The sequence below is a fragment of the Sinohyriopsis cumingii genome, unplaced genomic scaffold (genome assembly GCF_028554795.1).
Source record: "Sinohyriopsis cumingii isolate HCF-2022 unplaced genomic scaffold, ASM2855479v2 utg002011l, whole genome shotgun sequence".
NCBI classification, from domain to species: domain Eukaryota; kingdom Metazoa; phylum Mollusca; class Bivalvia; order Unionida; family Unionidae; genus Sinohyriopsis; species Sinohyriopsis cumingii.
The window spans coordinates 1-25,345 of NW_028316102.1; the positions used below are offsets into that span (position 1 = coordinate 1).

Below are 25,345 nucleotides of genomic sequence, written 5' to 3' on the forward strand. Positions count from 1 at the left end.
ATATATATATATATATATATATATATATATATATATATATATATATATATGCTGGATTAGAACAGTAGCTGCCTGGACATGCTAAAACGTAGGCAATATTTTGTTTCCTAAATTGATGTTAGTCACGCTGAAAATTTTTGTACATTGACACAACTTCTATGCATCAGTATTTGTATTTCCAATGGAAGGTAATAGCCATATATTCTAAACCCATTTCGAAGACAAAGGGAAACTCAATCTATATTACTAGTAATGTAGTGGAAATGACCACCCCACCCATCTCTCTCTCTCTTTCTCTCGTCAAACCGGTACGGCGTAAGAATTTACATACTTTAATGATATATCTCCCAAAGAAAGCAGGTTGTGAAATTTTATTACAATTATAATTATGTCTGACGTAACTGTGTTTGCCATACTTTCGGTATATGCATTTCAGAAAATCAGCATGCCAATTCATAAGAACCGAACTGGATTATTATTGGTGGCGGTGCATATTTTTTCTTTGTTGTCATATATGCACATCTTATTTCCACACGACCACTGTTTGTTGATGCTTACCTTTGTTACATAATATAGCACAAGTGATTAGTCCAGCCGTCACTCCTAGTAATACTATTCCTATTACTATCCATTCAATGAATCGCTTATGTATCGCATGCCCTAAAAATAAAATTAAAAAAAAGATTTGAAAGTGAGTTTAGTGACTGTTGAAATATAGACGGTAAAGAATTTCATTAGTCGAGAGTTGCTTTCAGACATGCATATAATTTTGATCCTAAACTCTGAAAATTGATTCATGTTTTTAAATAAACGATATCAATTTAAGATAGTTAAAATTCAATCATTCTGCCAAAATAATTTGCAGAAATAAATGGATGCTCTTTTGACTAGCGACCAAAAGCCATTTCTGTATATGTATTGTCGGGCGCAGTGATGTCTGTCTTGGGGACTTTCTTTAGCTCAATTACCTGAACATGATATAGTTTGTGATATGTTAACTAAGCTTTAAATGTAGACTACTCAATTAACCAATTCTCTCTTTGACTAAAGAGATATGAAATAAATCATCACTGAATTGCTTAGTAATACTTTATATAAACATGTCATGTCTTTCTTGAAGTAACTGTGCGTGCTATATAGCTTTATAAATATTATCCATTCATTCTCGGCTTCGAATACGTTCAGTATTTGTAGAGCTCTTCTTAACAGTGGACTTTTATCTTTACAGCTGCAATATGACATGGTTCATATTGATACGTACAAATAATGTTAATCATTAATTAACAAACAAACAAATGTTGTCGCTAGTTATTTAATATCCACAGAAAATTTGTATTATCTCAGGTTTGTTTTCCTTTAAAAATATTAACTTGGGTCACTTAGCGCGACTTTTAGTATTCTGAAGTGAAACAAATAATAAGAACTATGATAATCGTTGACACGTTAACAGCAAACAATGATAAACAATAATTGTTTCTAAATGGCATCATATATTTTCGTACCTACGTCAGTTCCAGAATGTGTTTTATAGAATAAACCATTTAAACATATCAGCTCGGTCGTTCTTCCATCTGTGTCTTCTTTTAAAAGGCATCGACTGCTCTCATTAACACTTGCATGTTCGGTCGTTGCATTGGTGTCACATGATTCTATCAAATGATGAATTCTTTCCAATGAACACGTTTCTTCCCTGGACGCCTGAAGTATGTTCTGAAGCTAAAATAAGACAATTGTGAGAATAATTGGCATAGTTTAAACCATGTCTAATATTTCGTATCAAAGAGATTTTGCAAAATCTGACCAATGGCTGATAGAACCAAAAATCACCCTACGGTAGTTTTAGTAATGTATGCGCTTTTGGAGTTTACGAAATATAATTGTGTTTACCTCTGCTTACCGTGAATTAAATCTTTTACATAATTCGATGTTTATATGCATGGGCAGAAACTGTCGCTAACAATATCCAGTTTCTTTCTAAAAGCCACCGTTTCCTCCAAAACGTATCGGACAAAATACCATGTGTGTGAAGCACTTTTCTATTTGACTAGACAACTGTACCCTTTACACCTTTGAGCTTAAAATATAAAGGCACGCATCTCACTGGCTTCTTGTATAGACACGTCTTACCAAACAAAGATGTACTTGAACAAACGATATAAACAAAATCTATCTTTGCAGTAATTGTTATCTTTTACTCTAATGAACCTTATTGTTATTATATGAAAACCATTTCTTCAGAAAGATTCGAAGAAAAGGAAAGGAAGCAGGGATATTCATTCCTGTTTCAAACAATCTCACAGTTCTGAGAAGCACTGATTTCAAAATATCTAAAAGAGAATCAAGATTGATCAGATTAAGTTTCCGGAAGAGAAACACTATCAATATATGCCGTGCGTATCGATCTTCGAACTCTGTTTTGCCATGAACTAATTTTGGTATTTAACAATGCCTTAGACGTAAATATTGAATTGAGTTCCGTTATGAGTGCCAAAGGGATTCACATTATGCACCTTACGCGATTTTGCAAGGGTAATGAACCTACCAGTGTTTCCCTATACACGTAGGGCCAGTCTGTCCAAGAAGACATTGCTTCTAACTACAATATAACAGATCCATCCAAAATCACTAAAAAGATACTAACATCTACATAATGAAAGCAAAGTCCATGTGAAGGTTATTGGTACTAGTGACATGAACGAACATGAAATTGCATATCAAATGAATCTCCTTTTTCCAAACTTGCTCAGTCTGATTTTACACACCTGAACATATAACAACATACTGCCTTATTCACCATAACATTAGCTGATACTGTTGATATTATTCCTAAAATATACACTAACAAAATCGGCGGGTCCGTGTTGAATTCACCCCAAAGTTATCAATACGTCGGAGTTATCAATGTTTGGTTTGTAAAAAAGACGAAATAAACGTTAGTATCACATCCAAATAACTTTTAAAGTCAATCAAATCCGAATAATTGCAATTCATAAAAGAAATGAAAAGAATGAATTATAGAAAACATATCTGGTCCATATTTACTTGATAAAGGTTATTGGAAAACATGCCAGCCATAATTTTTATCGATATTTAGTATGAATTCTTCAATAACCCTCAGAGGTTTTGTAGACCTTAATTTGTATTTATAGTATGATCCCTCTGAAATCCGTTGCACATGCGCATGTAGTCTGCCAACGGCCATACCTGCATTAGCAATTTTTTCGCTGCCTTCATCCTGAATGTGGACTGCACCTGATAGTGTCCTGCCGAGATAGGTTAACTTGTCCACAACCACGATTGTTTGGTTATTTACAGTGAGGGTAGGCTTTGCGTATGGCTTCCCTATTGTAGGTTGGTGCTTTCTTACTATTGATTGTAAAACCGAAAGATGAACAGAAATGTTGCAAGACAAACGCATAGGGAAGAGACGTCAGCAAATCGGAGATTTTAATGGACACTTCCTGTAACTTTGTGTTCGAAGGAAGACTCTTCAGACTGAAGAGCCTGCCATTAGTCCGGTATCTAAATTAATCTCTTTGTCATGGTCAAGAAAGGCTCCAGGCAGAGAACATGATACTAAAGAGGACCTGGGACCAACGCGCAGCCATGCTGGACTTCATCGGCGCCTGGGAGTCGTTCAGATGACTGTTCGTCGAACACGACACAGATGAGCTTGGCACCATGTAACGGACGCATCACCATGATGAATTTATATGGACAGCAAAGCTTTCCATCACTTTGTCAAAGGCATATGTCAGGTCAGTTAATGTCGTGTACTAGCTGGAGTACTATTCCTGACATTTTGTCAGGTTCCTGATGAACATAGTATTCAAAGTATCATAGAAGTTCATCATGTCATTCGTGTCTGTGCAGAACTGAATCTCATTTGCTGCATTGCTGTGTCATGCATCTAGCAATTCGCTGCATTGCGTTAGAGAGTCCTCTTAATGTTATTGAGGACTGCCTTTTTAGATGATGGAGTGTTTTGTTCTAAACAGGCCTACTGTGTTGAATGTATCTAGTTTGCTGCACAGTTGTGCGACCAATTTCTGTTTCACATTTTTCTGTTTCAATTTGGCAACATTAAGCCATTTGAACACATTTTCCTTATGGTAGTCCGCTAGGCTGCATCCGGATATTGAGCTTGAAGATTACGAGTCTGTGGTCAGTCAACATTCTGCACGTCTCATGATCTTCGTCACTCAGACATTATATATGTCTCTTCTGAATACGAAGCCAGAACTTGTAGGTAGGGTGCATCCAAGACATTGTTGCAGTTTGTGATGCAGAAGAAGACCGTGATGGTTATTAGGATTTTGTGTTTAGAGCATTTCCCCACTAGGAGGAGTCCGTTATTATTTCATTTACCAACGTTGTTGTTGTTATTGGGTTTAACGCCATTTTTCAGCACAAGATAAGCGATGCATGGCGGCCAGTATAAATGGTGACGGAAGAACCTTTGAAAACCCCGGGAAGAACTATTGACAAACGAGATGCTACTGACAAGTTTTCTCACTTACCCACATTAGTCGAGCCCGAGACTTGAACCTACGCAGACAGTGGTTATATGGCGGTGATCTGGAATGGTGAGCACTTTAGACCACTCGACCACTCGTGCATCTCCCAACGTCATTTCGCCAATCACACCTGGTCATGTCTAATGTCTAATACCAACTCAGCACTGAATTCCTTACCTTCATCTAAATTTGTCTACATCTCATGTGGGATGGTCATTCAGCAAGTAGTGTTGTACCCAGTAATGATGTTTGGAAGCTGGATACAGCCAGTTCTCTACCAACCAGAGTTGTTGTTCTCTCTGATCTGTCTGCTGATGTACTGTCCATTAGCGTTCGTACGTTCTTGGTACCGATGATAATTTGAGTCATAATTTTATTTTTGCAATATGTTTGACCTTTAGTGTGGAATTCCCGTCAACGTCAACAGTTTTATGCTGACTTAGCACATAGCGTGGCTCTACATAGGCAGTCGTAATTCCTTACACATTATGCATGTGTTCGGCCTAAAACATGTTGTAGAACTTTTTGAAAAAATATTATAAGTCCTACTTAAGCAAATTTGAAAATTACAGCTCATACATTTTTAATCTGAATGTTCCTTAAAATTGAAAAACATTTCGTGTAAGTTTTTGCTTTATATTATAATTAAATCTTCACTGCATGTACTATCATCATGGCTTTAATGTTTGTGTCCTCAACACAACAGTGTTTCGTGTTGGAAGCTGGAGAAATGACTATTATGCGGAAAATGTATCAAACGTAATAACTTTAGAAACATTTCGATCATTCAAGGAGAATTGTTCATGAGTTGCTGGTCCTCACCACATATACTAAGTGAGATCATTTTAATAGTTTTATAACATTTTTATTGAAATAATTAGACATTTGAAAACAAACTGCCCAAGAGATTGGGTTTGTGGTGTGTAGTTGTGAATACTTTGAAATGGTTTATGAGTGGGAAAAAAACCCAGCAAATTACGTCAAAATAAGAATTTTTGGACGCCTAAACTTAATGTTAACATGCAAAAGTACCTCGCAAAATGAACCGAAAAGGTTGCAAAAAGAAAGGGAACAGATTATATATGTATGTCTTATTTATCATATCTGATCTAAACATCAGAACTAGAAACTGCTGCTGGAAAATATCTAGCCTTCGCTGCGTTATGTTCAAAGAATTCGTAAACTTTTTTCATGCTTAGCATGAACTATTTTGTAAGATATATGCCGCACAGATGAAATGTGGGGACAAGATATTTAGCCAGATATACGTATCTCATATGAGATGTGGGGACTAGATATTTATCCAGATGTCTGTATCTCATACGACGTATGGAGACTATATATTTACGTCTTCTGACAACAAATTCATATTTAAGTAAATACGGAAATAGAGTGAAACAATTCCCCAGGTTTCTCGTATTTTGCACAAGAATATATACGAGAATTTTACGTAACTTTTCGTAACAACGATCACAATTTCTTCAAGTCAAAATGCATGACATTAAAAGATCTATTTATTTTGTAAAATAATATAAATATTTACTTAGATGCTCCTTTGATGGATGTTCCTTCATTTACAGTTATAGTAGCAACGATTTATTGGAGTTAGATAATTGAATAATATTTGTATTCTATGTAATTTTGTATGGATTGAACACTGTTGCAATCCTCTAAGCAGCAGAGAGACTGGGCCCACCAACTATTTCGTCCAACAGGACCATCTATCGAAAACTTTTCTGATAGAAGGTCTTATTTCACAAAAATAACCCTTCTAGCCAGAAACTATGATGACTAAATCCTCTTTTCTGGCTAGAAGGGTTATTTCGACAAAGATAACTCACTATGAAAAATGTTTCTTCACGTGGTGACGTCGACGACGACGTTGGCGGCCCAGTCTCTCTGCTGCTAACGATGTAAAATATTTTAGGATTTTTAACTAAAAAACGTATCAAGTCCAACTCGGTATCGTGTCCAAGGATCATGCAACGCTATCGTCACAAACCCGTGTGGTTTTCGTTGAGCATGACTAAAGAAATTTCTGAATTTATTAAAGTCCATGTCACCGCCGCACCAAGTTCGATGAATATTTTGTAGCGTGTGTGCGTCAACGCCTTTAAATACCGCAAGAATGTTACAGTTATCTCTGATCACTTTCGGAATTTGTGTATAACGTTGAGTTACATAAATCACATCAACGTTTTTGTGCCTGCCACGTGAAAATATTCTGGCAGGGTTTGATTGTTTGTCCAGCATGATATCATCGTACGCAACTAAATTATTAATACTCCCATCGATATCATCGATACTCGGTGCTTCATTGATATCGGTTATAAAATCAATAACATCTTCGTCGTTTATCGATTTTGCACTTTCGTTAAAATCTTTTAGCACTTGATAACACCGCTGATCGTCCACTGACGGGGCTATCAAATATAATTTATCCCACTTCATCCACTTCATTATTAAATTAAGTAACAACTGTGTCTTACCCGACCCAGATGGGCCTATGATAATCATTCGGATAGAATTGGGTAGCACTGAGTTATGCTTGATTGGTTCTCGTCGCTTTGTCGCGGAAAAGTCAGTGATTTCCATTAGATATATCATAAAATAAATATGGATTTATATTGTGTGAAATGCCGAGCACGTACCCCAACTGCGGATACAACAACAATTACAACAAAGAATAATCGACAAGCGCTTACAGGCAAGTGTGAACGATGTGGCACCAAAAAATTTAGATTTATTAAAAAAAAAAGCGGAGGTGATATCGCAGCCAAGTTAACAGCGTTGCCAGGAGCTCCGTGGGCTAAATACCCAGGAGAAAAACATCTTCCAGGATATAATTACTGTGGTCCAGGAACCCGACTTGATATCAGACTTGATGCTCAGGATCAACCAAAACCAGGTGAGTATCCGATAAACGCTATTGATAGCGCGTGCCATGCTCATGATGTAGCTTACCGAAGCAAGGATTTGCAACAGCGCCATCTCGCGGACGTGAAATTAATTCACGCGTTAAATGCCATCCCTGATAAATCTTTCAAAGAAAAGTTAACATCCTGGTTGATAAAATCCGCAATGAAAGGTAAATTAGCGTTGGGTACTGGTATATAATGGAGTCGATTTATTATTCCCCAAGCGGATACTGGAGAGGTAACGCAGCAATTGATAAACTTGCCAGCGCGGCATCAGTAACACGCGCGGTTGCCAAAAATTGGTTATCCCGACAGGCAATATGGCAAATTTATCTACCGCGCCCTAAACAAATTCACTTTGCGCATTTCGATGTTAGTGTACCAAATGAGGTTCATCAAGCTGATATATTATTTCTGCCACATGATACTATCCGAAGACGCACATACAAGTACGCGTTAACCATAGTTGATGTTGCCAGTAGATACAAAGATGCGGAACCGTTAACAACTAAAACAGCATCTGAGGTTGCTTCTGCGTTTGAAAGAATTTATCAACGAGGTGGTCTACGCTGGCCAAATTTATTACAAGTTGATCCTGGCAAAGAATTTCAAGGTGCAGTATCATCGTTGATGAAACAACATAACGTCACCATACGACGAGGACACACTGAAATTCACCGTGATCAGGCAATTGTTGAGCGATTCAATAGAACACTTGCTGAGCGGTTATTTGGATATCAATACGCGAGGGAATTTATTCAAGATGCGAGATCGCGCGAATGGGTTGCAAGATTACCAAGCGTGATAACTGCGCTAAATAATGAAATTACCCGAACCACCAACATGAAACCTTCCATCGCGATCACAAAAACACAAGGTGTTTTTCAAAAAAATATACCACTACAACGAAAGAAAGAAAAACCGCAAATACTGGGTAATGTCACAGTTAGATATTTATATGAACCAGGTGAACTTGAAGGTGGTAAACGAAGAGCGACTGATCCCATTTGGAGTGTTACCACACATAAGATATCCACCGTGACAAGATCCACTGGCAGACCAGCAATCTACAGGTTGGATTCAACTGCTCCTCAACGTGGATTCACCCGTGAGCAACTTCAGGTAATTCCCGAGGACACACAATTGCCGCCAAAATCACTGAAGTGACTTAACTAGCGCTGGCACCCCGACGTCGATTACACTCAAGACAGGTCAACATGACATTATCACGTGTATGACCGCGATTGTTATCTTTTCTGTCTACGGTAAATTGTCTTGAATTTTTATTCGAATACTGCCATAGCATTATACAATTACAGCTAGCACAGTGATTATTCTGTTGTTGTTTCAGCGCAACAATGAAGTCATCGTCAAGATCAAAATCGCGATTATTTTTTTTGTCACTCTGTTTGTAACCGGCGAGTTTTTTTCTTATTATGTTGCTGTTGTTTTCATTATTAATTTTATCAGCGTTTGAATGAAAATCCGAAGGATTTTTCAAGACAATTCTTCGCAGTTGAGATATTCTTCTGACTCTGGACACCGCTAAGTAAACTAAGTTTGACCATTCGATTCGATCGTCAATGATCCAGACAGTTGTATCTGAAATAGTCAGTCCTTGAGAACAATGAATGGTCATTGCGTATCCTAGCGTCCACGGGGATTTATTCATCGCTAGTGCATCCTCGACAGCATCGATGTCAACTAACACAATATCATTCAATACTAAATTCTGTTTCTCTGTCTTTCCTGGAATATCAACATCTATATTTTGCAACCGCGTATCAGTTGGTCTATAACATAACGGCGTTGGCAGCATTGGAAACTTTATTTTTTGTAACCGAAATAGCTGTTGTTGAAGTGTGTCTCTGACTATCTTTCTACTCGCCACTATCAAATCGTTTGGTTTCCACACGCGTAAAAAGTCACTTATCGAAGTTTCAGGAATCATCTCGCGCATAATTTCACATTGAATTTTATTCGGTTGTAGCCTGATTAATGTTTTAAATTCTTTCAGCGTTGCATCAAGTGCTCGGTAATCATCAGACACTTCTTCGTGATAATCAACAAAATTCCTCAGCCAATCATGAGGAGATGCGCCGACAAACGGAGGTGGTTGACCGTGATCGCTGTCACGGAATGGTGTAAATGTTGTTAATTAAATACATGTACTCGGGTTTCGTTTCTTTTCTCTGTACAACGATACCCGAGGGTGATTATAATATGGTCTATGTATTTCGAAATCGTGAGTACGATTCGTCCTGTGCCACACGTGCAAGGTGCCTTTGATAAAGAATAACGAAAATTCTAAAGGTATAAATACGTTACTACATGTAAAGGACCTTGACAATACTAATGGTTTTGTCAGCAAGCGGCCTGCTAAAAGGATTTCGCACAACTCCAGCTGTAGGGCTGAGTGAGTGTTTTGATGGTAGGAATATCCGGGGTGTCCGGTGTTGTCAGAGTGTAGAAACGTCCGTGTGTCCGGAGCGTTTAAGGTGCCGGAGCGTCTAATGTCTAGCGTCCGGAGTGTCCAGAGGGACTAAGGTGACCCAGCTGTAGAGCCGTCAAAGGACCAGGGGGTCCGGAGGGTCTAATATTTCAAGTGTCCGGAGGGTCTAATATTTCAAGTGATCATAGTATTCCGAGGGTCCGGAGTCTATATTGGTTGTGAAATTGATTCGGAGGAGCTGTGGAGCGGATATGGTGCACGGGTGACGGAGTGCATCTCCACACATGTATTTTTAGCTGTATGCTAATTTTGGGTTAGTAAGACCCAGTGTATTATTCAGGGCTGGAAGGATAGATTGTATATCCGTTCTTGTTTAGTGACATAATTTCGCTACCTGAGCGAATACATTTTTTTTACTATGTGTAAACGCTTACATTGTTTACTATTTGAGTGAACTCTATTCATCTTTCCATTATTGAATCATTTGTGAAATCATTTATCCTGTGTTTTAGGGTTACTGACCTAAATCTATTTGTATATTTTTTTCATCTTTGTAACTGTGCGTTTTTTTGTTAAATAGATCCAATATTTGGATTATAAATACGCACACATCTTCATCATCCACTACTCATATAAATCGCCACATTAAACCATATATTTGTGTCGTCAAAACGTGTTCTGTTGTTAATCCGAAATATCCCACCCGGTTATCTTGTTACAATCGCCGCACATAACGACTGCAGTATTTTTCGTTAACAGCCAATCAAGAAATGTTTTGAACGTTTCCAGCGACACCGTACATATCTCATCCCAAATTATTATATCATTGATATATTTTGTGCCCATTCGATCTGGCGTCCACACACCGCCGCTATATTTGAAAAAGCTGTGATAAGTACAAGAACTGACTCCTCGCTGTTTCATCTCTCTGGCAAGCCTGTGTGTAGGTGTTAGCACAATCATATCTGAATTTCGAAATAATTCAATCGCTCGAGTTGTTTTACCAGACCCTCCCGGCCCGTTCAAATAAACAGTTTTATGTCTGGTGATTGGATCATTCACAGACGGTGCGGAAGATATTTCTGGCATTGTTGATTTACAATAATCATCCTCGATTGCAACATCAGCGGATTCACAATACTCGTGCAACATCTCGGCTTTTATTCTCCACGAACCCCATTCATCTCCGCCGCAGAATTTCATTATATCGGTCAGTGATTCTGAATATTTCTTGTCGATGTAAAATGAATCCGTGGCAACTCTGACTGCGTTACCAGGAAATCGATTTACCATCGATAACAAATTTATAGAAACATAAGCCAGCATTGAAGATCTCAAATGTGTGTATTGAGGCGATTCTCCGTCGATATAACTTACAATTGTACCCAACTTTTTCCCGTCGGACAAGAACACATCCTCCTTGTTACAAAATATGTCTCTGGCAACCGCGTCGGCGATTATAAAATCCAATTCAGCTTCATCGATAATCAACCGCGAGTGATGCATTTTATGATCAAATGCTGCACCCTGAGTAAATTTACCGATTATTCTTCGTCCAAGATCTTTCGCTGTGCTTTCACTGTTTTTGAGTTTGTCCCACATCCCACAATAAGAATTACGAAGCATCTCGCGAGGGAATAGTTAGAAATAGCAGGTTGAAAAAACCAGTTGGTGTTGTTACTAATTCTGGTTATCTCCATTTTAAGGTTTCTGGCGGTAAAAGCTACTATAATCATAGATTCGTGCACGAGTGTTTCCGCGGAGAGATCAAAAACGGCTTTGTAATTGATCATATTGATAATAATAAACTTAATAACAATTTATCCAATCTGAGAGTTGTGACGCAGAGCGAAAATTGCAAAGCTGGTAATACTGGCCGTAACAATAAAAGAGCCAAGAAGGTTGTTTCAATAAATTTAGGTACGAATGAACAAATAATATTTCAATCGATATATGCAGGTAGTAAGCATTTTGGTATTTGTGCGCCCTCAGTACGAAAAGTCGCAGAAAAAATATATAAATCCGCGTTGGCAAAAAAGTATAATAATCAGAAAATTATATTTCGTTATCACGAGAATTTTCCAGCGGAGATAACTCTGCAGCGACTGTGTGAAAGTCAATGATACAATTATTTCCCCGTTGACGCTGTCAAGGTGACTTTGTCAACAGCTCGCTATAACACTTTACAGGTGCGAGCAGACGATTTTCTGCACAAGGAAGTAAATAACTACCTGATTTCACAGGTAGATCAGTATATGATATTTTTAAACCCTGTATTATCAGATTGGAAAGTGGCACAATGGTAACGCGTTTGACTTTCGTCCCGGTGCTATCAAATGTCATGTTCGAATCCTCGTTACGGACATACTGTCGACGGGCCCGATTTATAGGGTTTTTATAATAGTTGGGGGGTCGAACCCCAACGAAGTTGTACAACTTTCTCCGTTATCACCCGTCAGGGGTGATCTTTTGCCCCCAACGGTATTGATTTCAGGGGTGGGTGTGCAACTTCGTTGGATGTAGAATTATAACCCCGCATCTGTCTGTGTTGTCTATATGTTTGTATCGTCCTAGGATATGTTATATGTTTGTGCCGTCTTAAGATAAGTTAGAATTAAGTTATATATTTGTACCGTCCTAGGATAAGTTATATATACAATTGTAAAATACAACTGCTGTAAATAGCTTCTACTGCTGTAAATATGCTTCTACTGTAAATACTATATGTTTGTGCCGTCCCTAGGATAAGTTAGAATTAAGTACTAGGATAAGTTATGTGTTATGTGTTATCCCCATATGAGCCTTGCTAGCATATCAAATGGTAAGCTAGGAGGTTCACAAATGGGGAATGTCTCGTCGTTTCGCAAACACACCCTCTGGGCTTTCTAGACTGCTATTTGGCAGTTTAGCAGCTCAATCGGGGGTAGTGTTTCCGCCCCCTCCTGAGTTTGGTAGGATGTCATAAGACACCCTAGAGACTCAAAGGAGATGTGATGTTTTTTCTATTTTAAAGATATAAAAATATAATAAATATGAATCAAGAAAATATCAATAATGTGATTGATGCTATTAAAAAATTAGAAAAACAAGGATTTAATATATTACTAAATGTTGAAACTATTCTGTCAGATTTTGAATCATTATACGCAGGGCGTTATATTCTTCCTGCTCAATATCGATTCATAAAGATGATTCAAAATAATTTGTATAAATCGCTGGCCAGCGTAGCGGAGACACAAATAAATGAATTTGTTCCACTGTCTCGTGCAATCGAAAAGATCAGGCTGGCACTGGCAGCCGAGTATGAAACAAAAATGATAATTAATAATCGGGTCAGAAAATTAAAGCATTGTATGTCCGCTGACGAAGTCAAGGGTGAAAATCCAGAGAATTTAGAAAGCAATGATAGCTTCGTCACGGATGACGAAGTAAATACCTCACCTTGATTGCATTACTTCCTTGACGAAGTCAAGGAAGTGAAATCGGGTACCTAGAAGTGAAATTGAAAGTAAAAAAAAAGTAATTTTATTTTTACTGTGTAAATTATGCAACTGTCTGATTTCGTTGGTTTGTACTAGCTGATACCCTATGAAAATCAGCGAAATTGTCAGTGGTAAAAAAATATATACAAAGTAAAATATTTTTAAGACATTTTTAAAAATCCTAAAGGATGGAAATATCGAAGATATTTCTACTGCAGTATTTTATCGAGATGATCCCGTGAAATGCACGAGTGAGCAACATTGAGGATTTGGTCTGCGTCACAAGTAATCATCGTGATATTGTTTTCGCGGAGTTGCTTCAGCTGAAAATCTGTCAGTAAAAAGTCATCATTGCCGTACTTATCGATGATTATTTTAACAACGCCCGGGAAATGATTTCCGGTAAATATTTTTCGGATGAATTCTTCAAGCGCGCTTTTGTTGTGTATTAAACATTTCACGTGCTGATACATACTATTATTTTCGCGTTCATTTAATATAATTTATTACGACAGTGCTATCGCTGATGGTGATGTCGTTGGAAACGCCAACCGGGCTATCATCGGAATCACTTTGTGATTCACAATCACGCTGTGTTTCACTGTCAGAGACATTTTCATCACTGACAACAAAATCACTGTCAGAATCACGCTGTGATTCACAATCACACTGTGTTTCCATGGAAATGTCAGAACTGTCAGAGAGATCATCATCGGAATCATACTGTTGGTAATTCGAAGATTTTTTGTACATTATTATGATAGTGATATCGCTAATTGAAAGTCCTTGAAAAAATCGAAGATTTTTTACGACGAAAATCCTTTAGGATTTCACCAGCAAATTAATACTAACAGTCTCCCCACGCAGGTCCAAAAGTCTACCCTGTTGGTCAGTGACTTTAAAATTTATCCTTGTGAGCGTAGGGTTATGACACCGCAGAAATACAGGATTGATTGGCTCTTGCACAATCAAAAATCCAGGTGGTTCTCTAGGAGTAAATGAATACAATATAAATCATTGCTGGGCTTGATTTGATTCCGTCGTGGTTACGCTGTAGCTGCCATCGATGACATCACATACAAGATTGACCGCGACGACATCAGTGATATTTACTATCCCGGGAGAAATATGTCTGCCATCACCGCTGGTGGAATTATCGTGTTCCAAGATAGCGGTTCCGGGAATGATTGCTTGTGCGCGGCAAGAATATCCTTGAAGGATTGATCCAGGAGATTGGATAACGACGTTACCATCTCAGGTACGTTATATCCGGGTAATTTAAAATTTCGTAATTCATCTTCCGTTGTTTTATACAGTTCCAGAAAATTCTTCTTCTCGGGGGCATCAATTACCATCTGAACCAGTCGCTGGTTATAATATCTCATATCGTCGATTATTCGATTTATTATTTCGATATGTTTAATGATTTTGTCACGTGGACTGTATAGATCAGAAATATGTTCATGAAAGGATTGCTGCAGAAGTTTAAGTTGTGTTTTAAATGCCTCGTTCATTGCTTTAAGATTCTTGTCATCTCTATCTTTCCGAAGAAAGATAAATAATCTATCGGGGGCGGGGAGGGAGAGGCTCCCCCGAGGGGGGGGGATTTCCAATTCATCCCCACTCCTCCCTTGTCATCTCTATAATTTGTGTTAGTATTTGCTGGATTCTTCACTTCGCGGATATCATCTATGTATCGTGATTGAAGGTCATGATATGACATGGTATCCGTGAAATAATCGGATCTTACAGGGTCTGGTATACGAGGTTTTGCATCAGGGGCTTCACCTGGCCATCCTAACACGGTTTTGATTGAAATGTTATAGATATCAACGGCGTAATCCGGTGTTGAGATTTCGATGATCGTGGACAACGTTGGCTCGTGTGCTAATATGCTGATCTTTGCTTCTTTTCCGATGATACGCTTCATTTGACGCTGTATTTCTTTGTTGATTTCTTCTATCTGATAACTCCCAGTGGGAAGTGTAATAGTATTCCAATCTGGTGTGCCATCAGCGCTATTCTGATATGAAAATACAAATGAATTATTCGACAACTGTCCGTGAAATGATGTCGACCTGATGTTGGGCCAACTGTGATATACTCGTAATTGTGCCAACGCTATTTCGGTAACTGGAATTGCAGTTGGAAAATTAACATTGAATTCAGGTTGCGTCGAGGATATTGATATCATTGTGGTCCTTACCGGAGTTGTATTTGCGGCTATCTCTTGAAGTATCTCCGTCATTATTTATCTTCATCGTTTTCAAATTAAAATTCTTTGCACGCTCGTAATCGTTGTATATGCCAGACATCAACGTGAATTCGGAATCTAATATTGTTGCATCGTCAAGGCTGGATGATATCAACGAGGACAATTTCGAGTAGGCGCTGTTGGCCGCGTTGTTTACCCGGTCATACTCGTGTAATTTTGTTATCGCGCACGAGGATATTTTTTTTGCAATTATATTAGCAACTCCTGCAATCGTCGTTGATGCTGAAATTGTGATTGTGATAGCGATTGCAGCAGTTACTGGTGTCAGCGCTGACAATAGCACACCCGTGGATGCAACTACCGCGGATACCGAATACACTATTGTATCCAACACGGTTACACGCCGTTTGTATTTTTTTATTTTTGTTGCGCATTTGTCAATGGTGTTTTTCAGCGTCGCCTGCCATTCTCGTACTTGATCATACCGGTATTGCTGAGCGTCTAATGTTGTCGTTGATGCTGATTTCATTTTTATTATTCAAAATCACTGGTGATTTTCAATTACGCGGTAACCAATTGAGGCGTTTCTGCGACGAATTCCAAACACCACCAGTAAGATGTTGCGGTTAATTTATTGTCTGCGGCTTCAAGTACAAATATTTCTTCGGTTCCGCTGTTCAATATTACAGTTACAACCCCGGAAAACCTGTCGGTGGAATGACGCCATGGAAAGGTTGTAAACATTTCAAATTTAGCGGCGGAAAACACAGACAACCTGTACACGCCAGTGGCTGTTGCTGTGTATTTGATAGTATTATTTTGTCGGGACCATGTTGCGAATCCCGATGATACCGTGAATACGATGTTGGTGATATGCCCGGAGGTAACTCCAGTGGGGACTTTAATCAGACTTGTTTTGTTAACGATCTCAGGAATTCTCGCTACGATGTTTTGCTGTGTTTGTTTGATCGTGTTAATGTTATTTTCTATCAACGCGATTTGATCTGAAAAACTTTTTTCTGTTCTGACTACACCTAACCGGGTATTAATCTTGTTGATATCGTTGGCGTTAGCGGTAAGATTTGGTATGATTTCAGAAAGTTTCATGTCGATGACCGGAGGAACCCCAAAGAACTTATCCGTGGCATCATCAGTTTTTGCGAAGTTTCTTCGAAGTCTTGTAAACGCGCCCACGTCAACATCATACTATGCCCGCAACGTGGCTAGTTTACCGTCAATGGTGTCTACGTATTTTTTGTTGGTGGCATCTTCGGGACCTTCCGGATCCGCTAACACAGTTATTTTGTTACCGTTCATGCTGAGTTCACCTGTCATTGTATCACCGGTCTTCGCTACACGGGCAAGTGCAAGTTTTTGCATATCATCTCGAAGCGCCGCGATTGATATCAACGAATCTGATTCTGCCACTGTCAGTGAATACAACAATGTTGTCCGCGGTAGCTCCAAGGACCCTGCGAATTATGTCATTCCACTTAATGTTACTGGTTTTTAGCTTGCCGTGCCTGTCCTGAAAAATAACAACCTCATCTGGGTCTATTCCGGTTAACGTTAAAAGATTATCAATTTCATCTTTGGTCGCATACGCTGATAAATCAATATCTTTTTTTTTCTTCCTTGGTTCTGCTTGATCTTCCGTAAATATCAACCATTATCAATTATGGGGTTGTTTAAATTTGGAAATCACATCTGTGGTGTATTCATGCACGACTTTGTGAGGAGGACTCGCTGATTTCGAGATCGCATCAAGAACATTTAATACTTCACGACCGCATATCGGAGGATCAATCAGTGTTTGTGTTGGCAGCGTTGACTGCCAAACTGGCATGTTGGAAAATCTTTGGACGTACCTGAAAAACTCAACTGGCGGTGCTAGCCCGTACGAGTCAAAATAGATAATTCCACGTGGATCGATCGCGTAAGCAACCCAGTGAGTTCCAGGACCGTTTTTATTATCGAGATTAATAATTCCTGTTTCTGGATTATTCGGTCGTGCTGGTAACTGATCTCGTATAAATACACCTCTGAAATTCTTTATACGTAATTGTTTAACAGCATCAAGCAAATCAAAATTAGAAGCTGGAAGCTTCAACATCGGTGTGAAAACGCTAGCGTTGAAAGCACTTAAAACCTTTTTGGGTACCATGACGCCGGAGTTCCTGGAAGTCTAAGACCTCGGCCCGTTTTTTTCGATATAGTTTTCCTGTGGCTTTCTTTAGTGCCATTCCAGCTGCGGTTCCAACAGCTCCTAACGCGGCTGCTTTTGCGACTGCGGGAGCAGCACCAGCTATCAGTGCTGGTATCGCGGCGAGAAGAGGAAATATACCGCCGGTTTTAACCATATCTTTGACCGCGGCCGGAGAGAGATCAAGTCGAACTCCAGTCGTTGCTTGTTTCGCTTTATTGAAATGTTTTAGCTGAGTTTTAGTCAATGACAATTTGTTTGGACCGCCCGCTAGCTGATCGTGTTTTAGTGTTATTGATGTCCCACATGTGCTCGCGTTCTTCGATTGTAATTTCTTCACCTGACCAGGAGTCAGTGTGACATTAACATGACTGTATGACATTTTATTTAATACGATGTTGATCTAATTGCATTGTTAAAACAATGCTACAAGTTTTCCACTGGTGCATCAATGACTCTCATTCGGCCGCCAGCACCTTCAAGTAACATTGCTTTATCGGAAAGTATGACCGCGATTGCTCTAACACCTCCAGGAACTACTGGTGGACCAGCTGCCCCAGCTGGTACTCGAGCCAGGCGAGCCCGAATAACTATATCAACGACAGATTTTCTGAATAAATCCAAATGTTCCAACGAAAAGTAATAGATCGGATACAACGTTGTAAAATCACGCTGGGATATCTGCAGCCCAGTGTCAACGTTTTGATCACGCCCATCATAAGACATCAATTGATAATATGCCCGTGCAACATCATTTTGTTCAAAATTTAGATTGATATCCTCAGCGGGTTCTTGATGTCCGTTTATTCTTAATGAAACTTCAGAAACTCCAAGTGTGTCAAATATCATTGGATTTGCTTCCTGGTTATTTATTCTAGAATTTGCCTGAAACGCGATAAATATATGTCGCGCTGCTGATACTCCCTGTTGTGATCCCAATTGCCACGTGAACAGTCCAGGAGCGTTGATAGAAGTACTATCTGTTGTCATTGCTAACCATGATAACAACGATTTTCCACCCTGATTCATAAAAGAAAGTAACCGTTCTTCTTCAACGATTGATGGAGTCATTGCTGGCATCCACAGAGATAGTTTTCTTAACACTACTTGACCAGGATCAACTCCAGCAGCTCTCCATATTGCATCATTATCAGAGTTTTTTCTGACAAGCGTTACTGTGTGTTTGGCACCAAATATAACCTTTCGGACACTTCTACAAAATCCAAAAATATGAGATAGTGGAATAGCACAGGAAAACTCTTCGTCGCCGTTCAGCATTGCTCGACGCGCGGCAAAACCCAAGTTGAAATTTTCATTCATGGCTTCAACTGCATTCCCAGCCGCGTTCATCGTTACATTTCTATTTTCGGGATGATCAGATGTGTCCTTCACAAACATCATTGTTGGACCAGCTGATCTTGTGTAATCATCAGAATATCTTGCAAGACCAAGTATTGTCGTGGCAACATCAACATTATCCAAACACGACTCAATATCTTTTCCATCAATCGAGTATGTGGCTTTGCTAAATAACGCCATCACACCATTATTAACAAAACCAACACGATCGCCTATTCCGTATCCAGTACCATCCGCTTTTAAGATTCTACCTGTGACCTCAATAAAAGCCTCACAAGGCAGAAAATATCTACTTGTATCATGAATTTGAAACTCAATTCTCCCCGGCGCGTTAGGTGTTTTTGTATCATAAGAATAAAATTGATAATCACGCAAGGATTCATCCTTTCTGACTGGTTTAACCATATCAAATGCTACGTTGGATATGCGCTGAAACATCTTATTGTAATACATTATTATCTAAAACGAAGACCACTTCCCGCTACTAAACTTGAAGCTATATTTTTTTTCTATTTCTTTGGAAGGTATCAGTGACTCTAGTTTTTGATTCGCAGTTTCATTTATTATTTTGCTAACATTTGCAGGCATATCCGCAGTGCTTGGTAATTTTACCGGCGGAGGCTTTCTGCGTATTAATCGTACTAGTCTGTCCTTGATCGCCGTGAACACTTTGCCGGCAGCATCACCGATTACACCAGAAGCTTTATCTCTAATAACATCAATAGCTTTTGACGATAATTGTTTTGCAATTGGTCCCACCTTTGGAGCTATTCTTGTAAACAATCCTTGAACAACATCTCCAAGTCCATCTCCATAATATGCACTGTAAACAGGATATCGCGAATTTACCACTCTCTCTCGTCGGGTCATATGATGAGAGTCATGTATGATCATTTTATTTAATTAGTTATTTCTCTAATCGACTTTCAATCGCTGTCCACGAGTTCATCAATAAGTTCTCGATAGATGTGAGTATCCATGATGCCGCCGCGAAATAGTCGCTGACAGATATCAGCCGCTTCATTAATTATTTCTGGTGAGTTATTTCCGGCACGTTTTCCTCCGATGAGAACTTCTAGCCGTGATACATCATTGATGATATTATCAGGGCAGGGAATAAAACCAGACCCTAAACCTCCCCCCGATTTTTCTTTAGGCTCATCGAAAAATTCCTCTGGAATGATTTCCTCCTTGGGGGGTGATCGTTGTCGTTGTTGTATCTCTGCTAACTCTAACAGTCTCTCATTAAATTTTATATAACCAGGATCGCTTGGATCAACGGGTAAATCTTGTCTATCAAAATATACCGCTTCTGCCCATTCCTCGAAGGTGTCAATTTTTTGTTTACGTTTTTTTCTTAAAAATTTTTCTCTGTCATCAAAATTATTTGAGGCAAAAGCGGGAAGAGACATAGTCATAGTATTTTCTATTTTATCAATACCGAATTTCGTAAACGAACCCCGAGGAGTTTCTTGCTGGGTCTGCTGCAACGAAGGAGGAAGTCGATATAATTCTTCTGATTCTTTTTCTGTTGGATCTGCGACGACTTGCGGTTTAGCTATTTTTTTCGGAGTTGGTTTTTTATGTCGCTTTGTTTGTCGCATTTGGACATCAAATCGATCTGATCCTGACATATACTCTCGATAAAATGCATCACTGGTATCTAACCGTTCAACACCCCGTTTTATTTTATAAATTCCATCTAGAAATTGTTGTTTAGATACCTTTTGATTAGGATCTTTAATAAACTTTTCTCGAGAGTGATAAGCCCCAGCAGCGTCAACACCAAAAGCAATTATTTCATCTCTATTTCTGACTGGACGATTTTTAATTTCATCCACAAAACCTTCAATAAAATCCGTTTTATAATTAAATCCTTTGATCGGTTTCGGTTGAGCCTTCTTAAGTTCTTCTATTGCCTGAAGAAGACTTTGTTGCGGTTTATCAGGATCAGGTTTTCCTATGATAGCGGTTTTTATTGTTTCAGTAGCTGTTGTTACGGGTTTAAATAATTCTGTTGCACCTTCCATGAATTCAACTTTTGCTTGCTGTTGCGCTTGTAATTTTTCTCTAACACTATCACGAACAGGAAGAAATTTTTTTATTGCTTCTAGTCGCTCTCGAGCTAGTCTAGCGGAATGTGCTTCTCCAATGTTGGCCATTATTGTTAACTTAAATTTTTAATTCACAACAGAAATCCTAAAATATTTTACATCGTTAGCAGCAGAGAGACTGGGCCGCCAACGTCGTCGTCGACGTCACCACGTGAAGAAACATTTTTCATAGTGAGTTATCTTTGTCGAAATAACCCTTCTAGCCAGAAAAGAGGATTTAGTCATCATAGTTTCTGGCTAGAAGGGTTATTTTTGTGAAATAAGACCTTCTATCAGAAAAGTTTTCGATAGATGGTCCTGTTGGACGAAATAGTTGGTGGGCCCAGTCTCTCTGCTGCTCTCTAACATTCGTTTACCACTCGTAGATGGCTGTTCGATTTATTGGCTTGTCGGCCACTTCATAACCGGACGATTTCTTCAGAGTTACCTGCTCTCAAAATACCTTTTTAACGTTATAGACGTCGATTAAGAGCCATATTGAAAGCACCTATACTAGAAATTGAAAGCACAGTTGCTTGCACAAACATAAGTTGAATGTATGAACAAATAAACCGTGACAGAAATAAAGAAAATGAAATCTTGAGTTGAAAGAATGTCTGCCCAAACAATCTTCGTACACATTTCATGTGCAAAATAGTAAAACGTTTCCCTGTTGACGTGTCCATATTATTCACGTGGACGATCAATAGCCTATATTCACAGGGTTCAATAATAACGTTGATATGGCGCAATCTTGTCAAAAAATTACCATGTCTCATATTTTTATTAGAGATGAGTAAAATGATAAGCATTATGAAAAACAACTTAAAATCGTGTAAAAAGCGAAACCCATAAAGAATATTAGATTTTAACTTTGATTAGGATCTTGGCTTTCTAATTATGTATATTATGAAAACAACAGAAACAGTATATCCAATATCCTATTTTCACTCCATATATCATCATAAACAGATGCAAGATTATGTATATTCACATAATAATTCAGAACAAGCCACAGTCTTTAATTTAATGGGAAAATTCTCATGATGTAATTATTAAACAAAATAATTTACACAACTATAGTTACATAAAATCTTCTGTTTGAAATGGCATTTTCATGTCGGCTAGAAAAGTTAGAGCACTTGATTTGGGGGTATCTTTGTTTCAGTGGGGAAGCATGTGATACAATATCCCATCTATGTATTGAATGGAAAAGAAGAACGAATTGTGAATGAATAACAATTTTAAAATTGTTAATACTCACTATTTTCTTGATGTGGTAATTGTTTATTTCGTTTGTTCTCTGAGAATAAGTCAATTGTCCCTCAAGATGGTTTCTGTTGCCTGCGTTTGCAATGGTATATGTTGTATTTTTCTGGCGTACTTCCACTGCATAGATTGGTAGTGCCAACAAAATTAAAGACATACCATACATGGAGAGTCCAAACTGCAAATAAAATTAAGATGCCTATATGCTTTTTGCCATCTTTCTTCTTCACAAACAACATGAACTCTAAGACTAATATCTAAGCCATATAGCACGCATTGATTACCACGTGGGTAACAACGCCATTTTTCAGCGCATCACAGAGTATATCCCGCGGTCAGAATATTTGGTGGAGGAAGGAAAAGGGAAAAGCCACCGACCGACGAGAAGCTACTAACAATCTTCTGCACATATTCCATAATATCCGTATTATGTTAGCATATTTATTTAATTAAATGAAATACTGAGGTACAAGTACCCAATACATCCCTCTCTCCCCCCCCTAAAATACATAAATATATCAGTGCATACGGCTGTCACTAAAAGAACGGATGAAGGTGACTCAAGATTTCACTTAATCGATTACTCATTTAATCAATGAATAATTAATCAGTCAATATATCGATAAAGTATTTCGATATGTTTTTAATTCATGCATTATTCAGACTGTTTCTGATTTTTTTATTCATTTAAGTTAGTGCATAATAAAAAAAATGTACGGATGTAGTATATTTCTCCGAAATCTGAACGAACTCTAGAAAATTTGGTCATAGTTAAATAATTACAAAATGGTAATATATATATATATATATATATATACAGTATATACAGTATATATATATATATATATATATATATATATATATATATATATATATATATATAGGGAGAGAGAGAGAGAGAGAGAGAGAGAGAGAGAGAGACTCACAGACACAAAGACTTACCTCCTTTGACTTCATTGCGCCGGGTTTACTCTTGGTTGCTCACTCTGCGGCCCATTTATATATTTACTTGACACCCACAAGGAAGTGCCATGGCGCTCAACCGGATTGGTGAAATGTACATAATAGCGTTTGACGTGGCGTATTTATCAGTATAATATTATTATGTGTGAATGTATAATTTTGTATTTTGTAAATTATTGCCAAGTCTTCATAACATGCACCTAATAGTCCATTTCGATCATGGGGATTCTTTGTCTTTTAACGGTGCTCTCTCTCTCTCTCTCTCTCTCTCTCTCTCCATATTTTCCTGAGCTGTTTTATACGCCTATATTCTTCTGTATTTATCGACCACTTTCACCCGACATATTTTTAAAGGCTGTGATGCTATAGATTTTGAATTTTCAATGAAAGAAGGTCGCGAGGTTTGCACTGGCCTTCAGATGTTTCTGATATTGATTTTTCAAAAATACTATAATATAAAAATCTTTTTAAATAATTCATTTCATGGAATAGATATTTAAAAATAAAAGGTTTATTATGAAAATACAATTAGCCTGGGAACCAGTTACACCCGAAATAACGAAGACGAAATCTGGACATTTCTAAAAGTAATGACTGCGGAACGACGCAAACAATTACAAAATTAATTATTGTTATGTGGGACTTGAATCTCATGTGAAGATGCCTATCACTTTACATAAATTGTTACTCTTTCTCAGTTAAGCTATGATATGAAAAACAATTACGACATTAGTGAAAGCTTTATCGACTTAGTATCAGACAAGGGTAGTTAATTTGTTTAAAACTTTGCTAGTACTTCATTACTGAGACACGATATGTTGCGTCACATCAAGCAGTCATAACCAAAACCATGTCAATCAGCCAGCAAAAGCAAAGAATATCAGATAAAAATATTTATCAGTTTTAAGTTTACATACGAATATTGTGAACAAAATAAGCAACTCACCCGGACATATCAAAAATAAAGGACTATGAAACATACATCCTAACACCGGTGCGTAGCAATAGCTCAAGCATACACAAGCAATTAATGCTACTGATGGGGGGGGGGGGGGGGCGACGGGAGCAAAGAAATAATCTCATATGTGTTTTGCGGGTGGGATATGGGTGTCGGAGTATAATATCTCGCTACATTACAGCCTATTGTACGTAGGCATCTCAGTTAATTGGTTTCTGGTTGATACAGTTATATGTACTTCAGCGATAGCAGCCTTATCGTGTATATTTCTCGCGTCAAGAGGGATTTTGATGAGAAATATACGGCGGATTGTAATACTACCTTGGCATTTGATATTTTCTCCTGAATGTAAAATTCAAGAGACGTCTAATGTGTTTCTTTTACATATTATAAAGGGAAACCTTTATCAGACTAAAACTCGATATGCAAAGTGTGTTCACGCGCGTAGAAACTTGCTATTTTTGTACAATTAGACAATATATTCTTGCTGCAATTTCAGATCAGATATTTAAAGATAATATATGTTATATACTGCTTCATATAATAGTGACGTAGCTGAATTATTTATGCTCAAGATTTATGTTGGTGACATTTTAAAGACGAAACATTTTTAAATGTTCCTGGTTGTCAAATTATAGAGGTGTATCAACTTCATGATATAGTTAAGGTACAGACTTGATTGCATAAGGATAAAGCGTGACAAGGTTTTATTTTCAAAATACTTAACGCTTTTCAACTTGTTCAATAATGGAACACGCCAAAACCAAGTTCCCCTACAGTATCTTTACTTTCTTGTCAAAATCAGTTATGCCTAACATTGAAAAAAGAATTAGTTGTTACTCCAATATAGTAAGACATTCCAATGAGCTGTAGAAATCGAACACCTAAAATACTTTATGAAACCACACGGGTACAA

General features: G+C 38.1%; 1 protein-coding gene across 1 annotated transcript; it reads right to left on the bottom strand.

Annotated features, from left to right (window-relative positions):
• Positions 1 to 511: 511 nt before the first annotated feature.
• LOC149771252 (uncharacterized) lies at positions 512 to 23,519 on the bottom strand. Its single transcript, XM_089948676.1, has 4 exons — positions 23,451 to 23,519; positions 22,504 to 22,686; positions 1,503 to 1,716; positions 512 to 660 (listed from the first exon to the last, which is right to left on the bottom strand). Exons 1-4 carry the CDS (start codon positions 23,463 to 23,465, stop codon positions 524 to 526), a joined length of 549 nt encoding a protein of 182 aa, XP_089804802.1. The 5' UTR covers positions 23,466 to 23,519; the 3' UTR covers positions 512 to 523.
• Positions 23,520 to 25,345: the final 1,826 nt, after the last annotated feature.

What these genes read in the sequence shown, in the direction of transcription:
- LOC149771252 (XM_089948676.1), bottom strand. An exon ending in ATTACCACATCAAGAAAATA is followed by an intron (nt 1,717 to 22,503) that starts GTGAGTATTAAC and finishes GTCTTATTTTAG; the next exon opens with CTTCAGAACATACTTCAGGC. An exon ending in ACATTCTGGAACTGACGTAG is followed by an intron (nt 661 to 1,502) that starts GTACGAAAATAT and finishes TTTTATTTTTAG; the next exon opens with GGCATGCGATACATAAGCGA.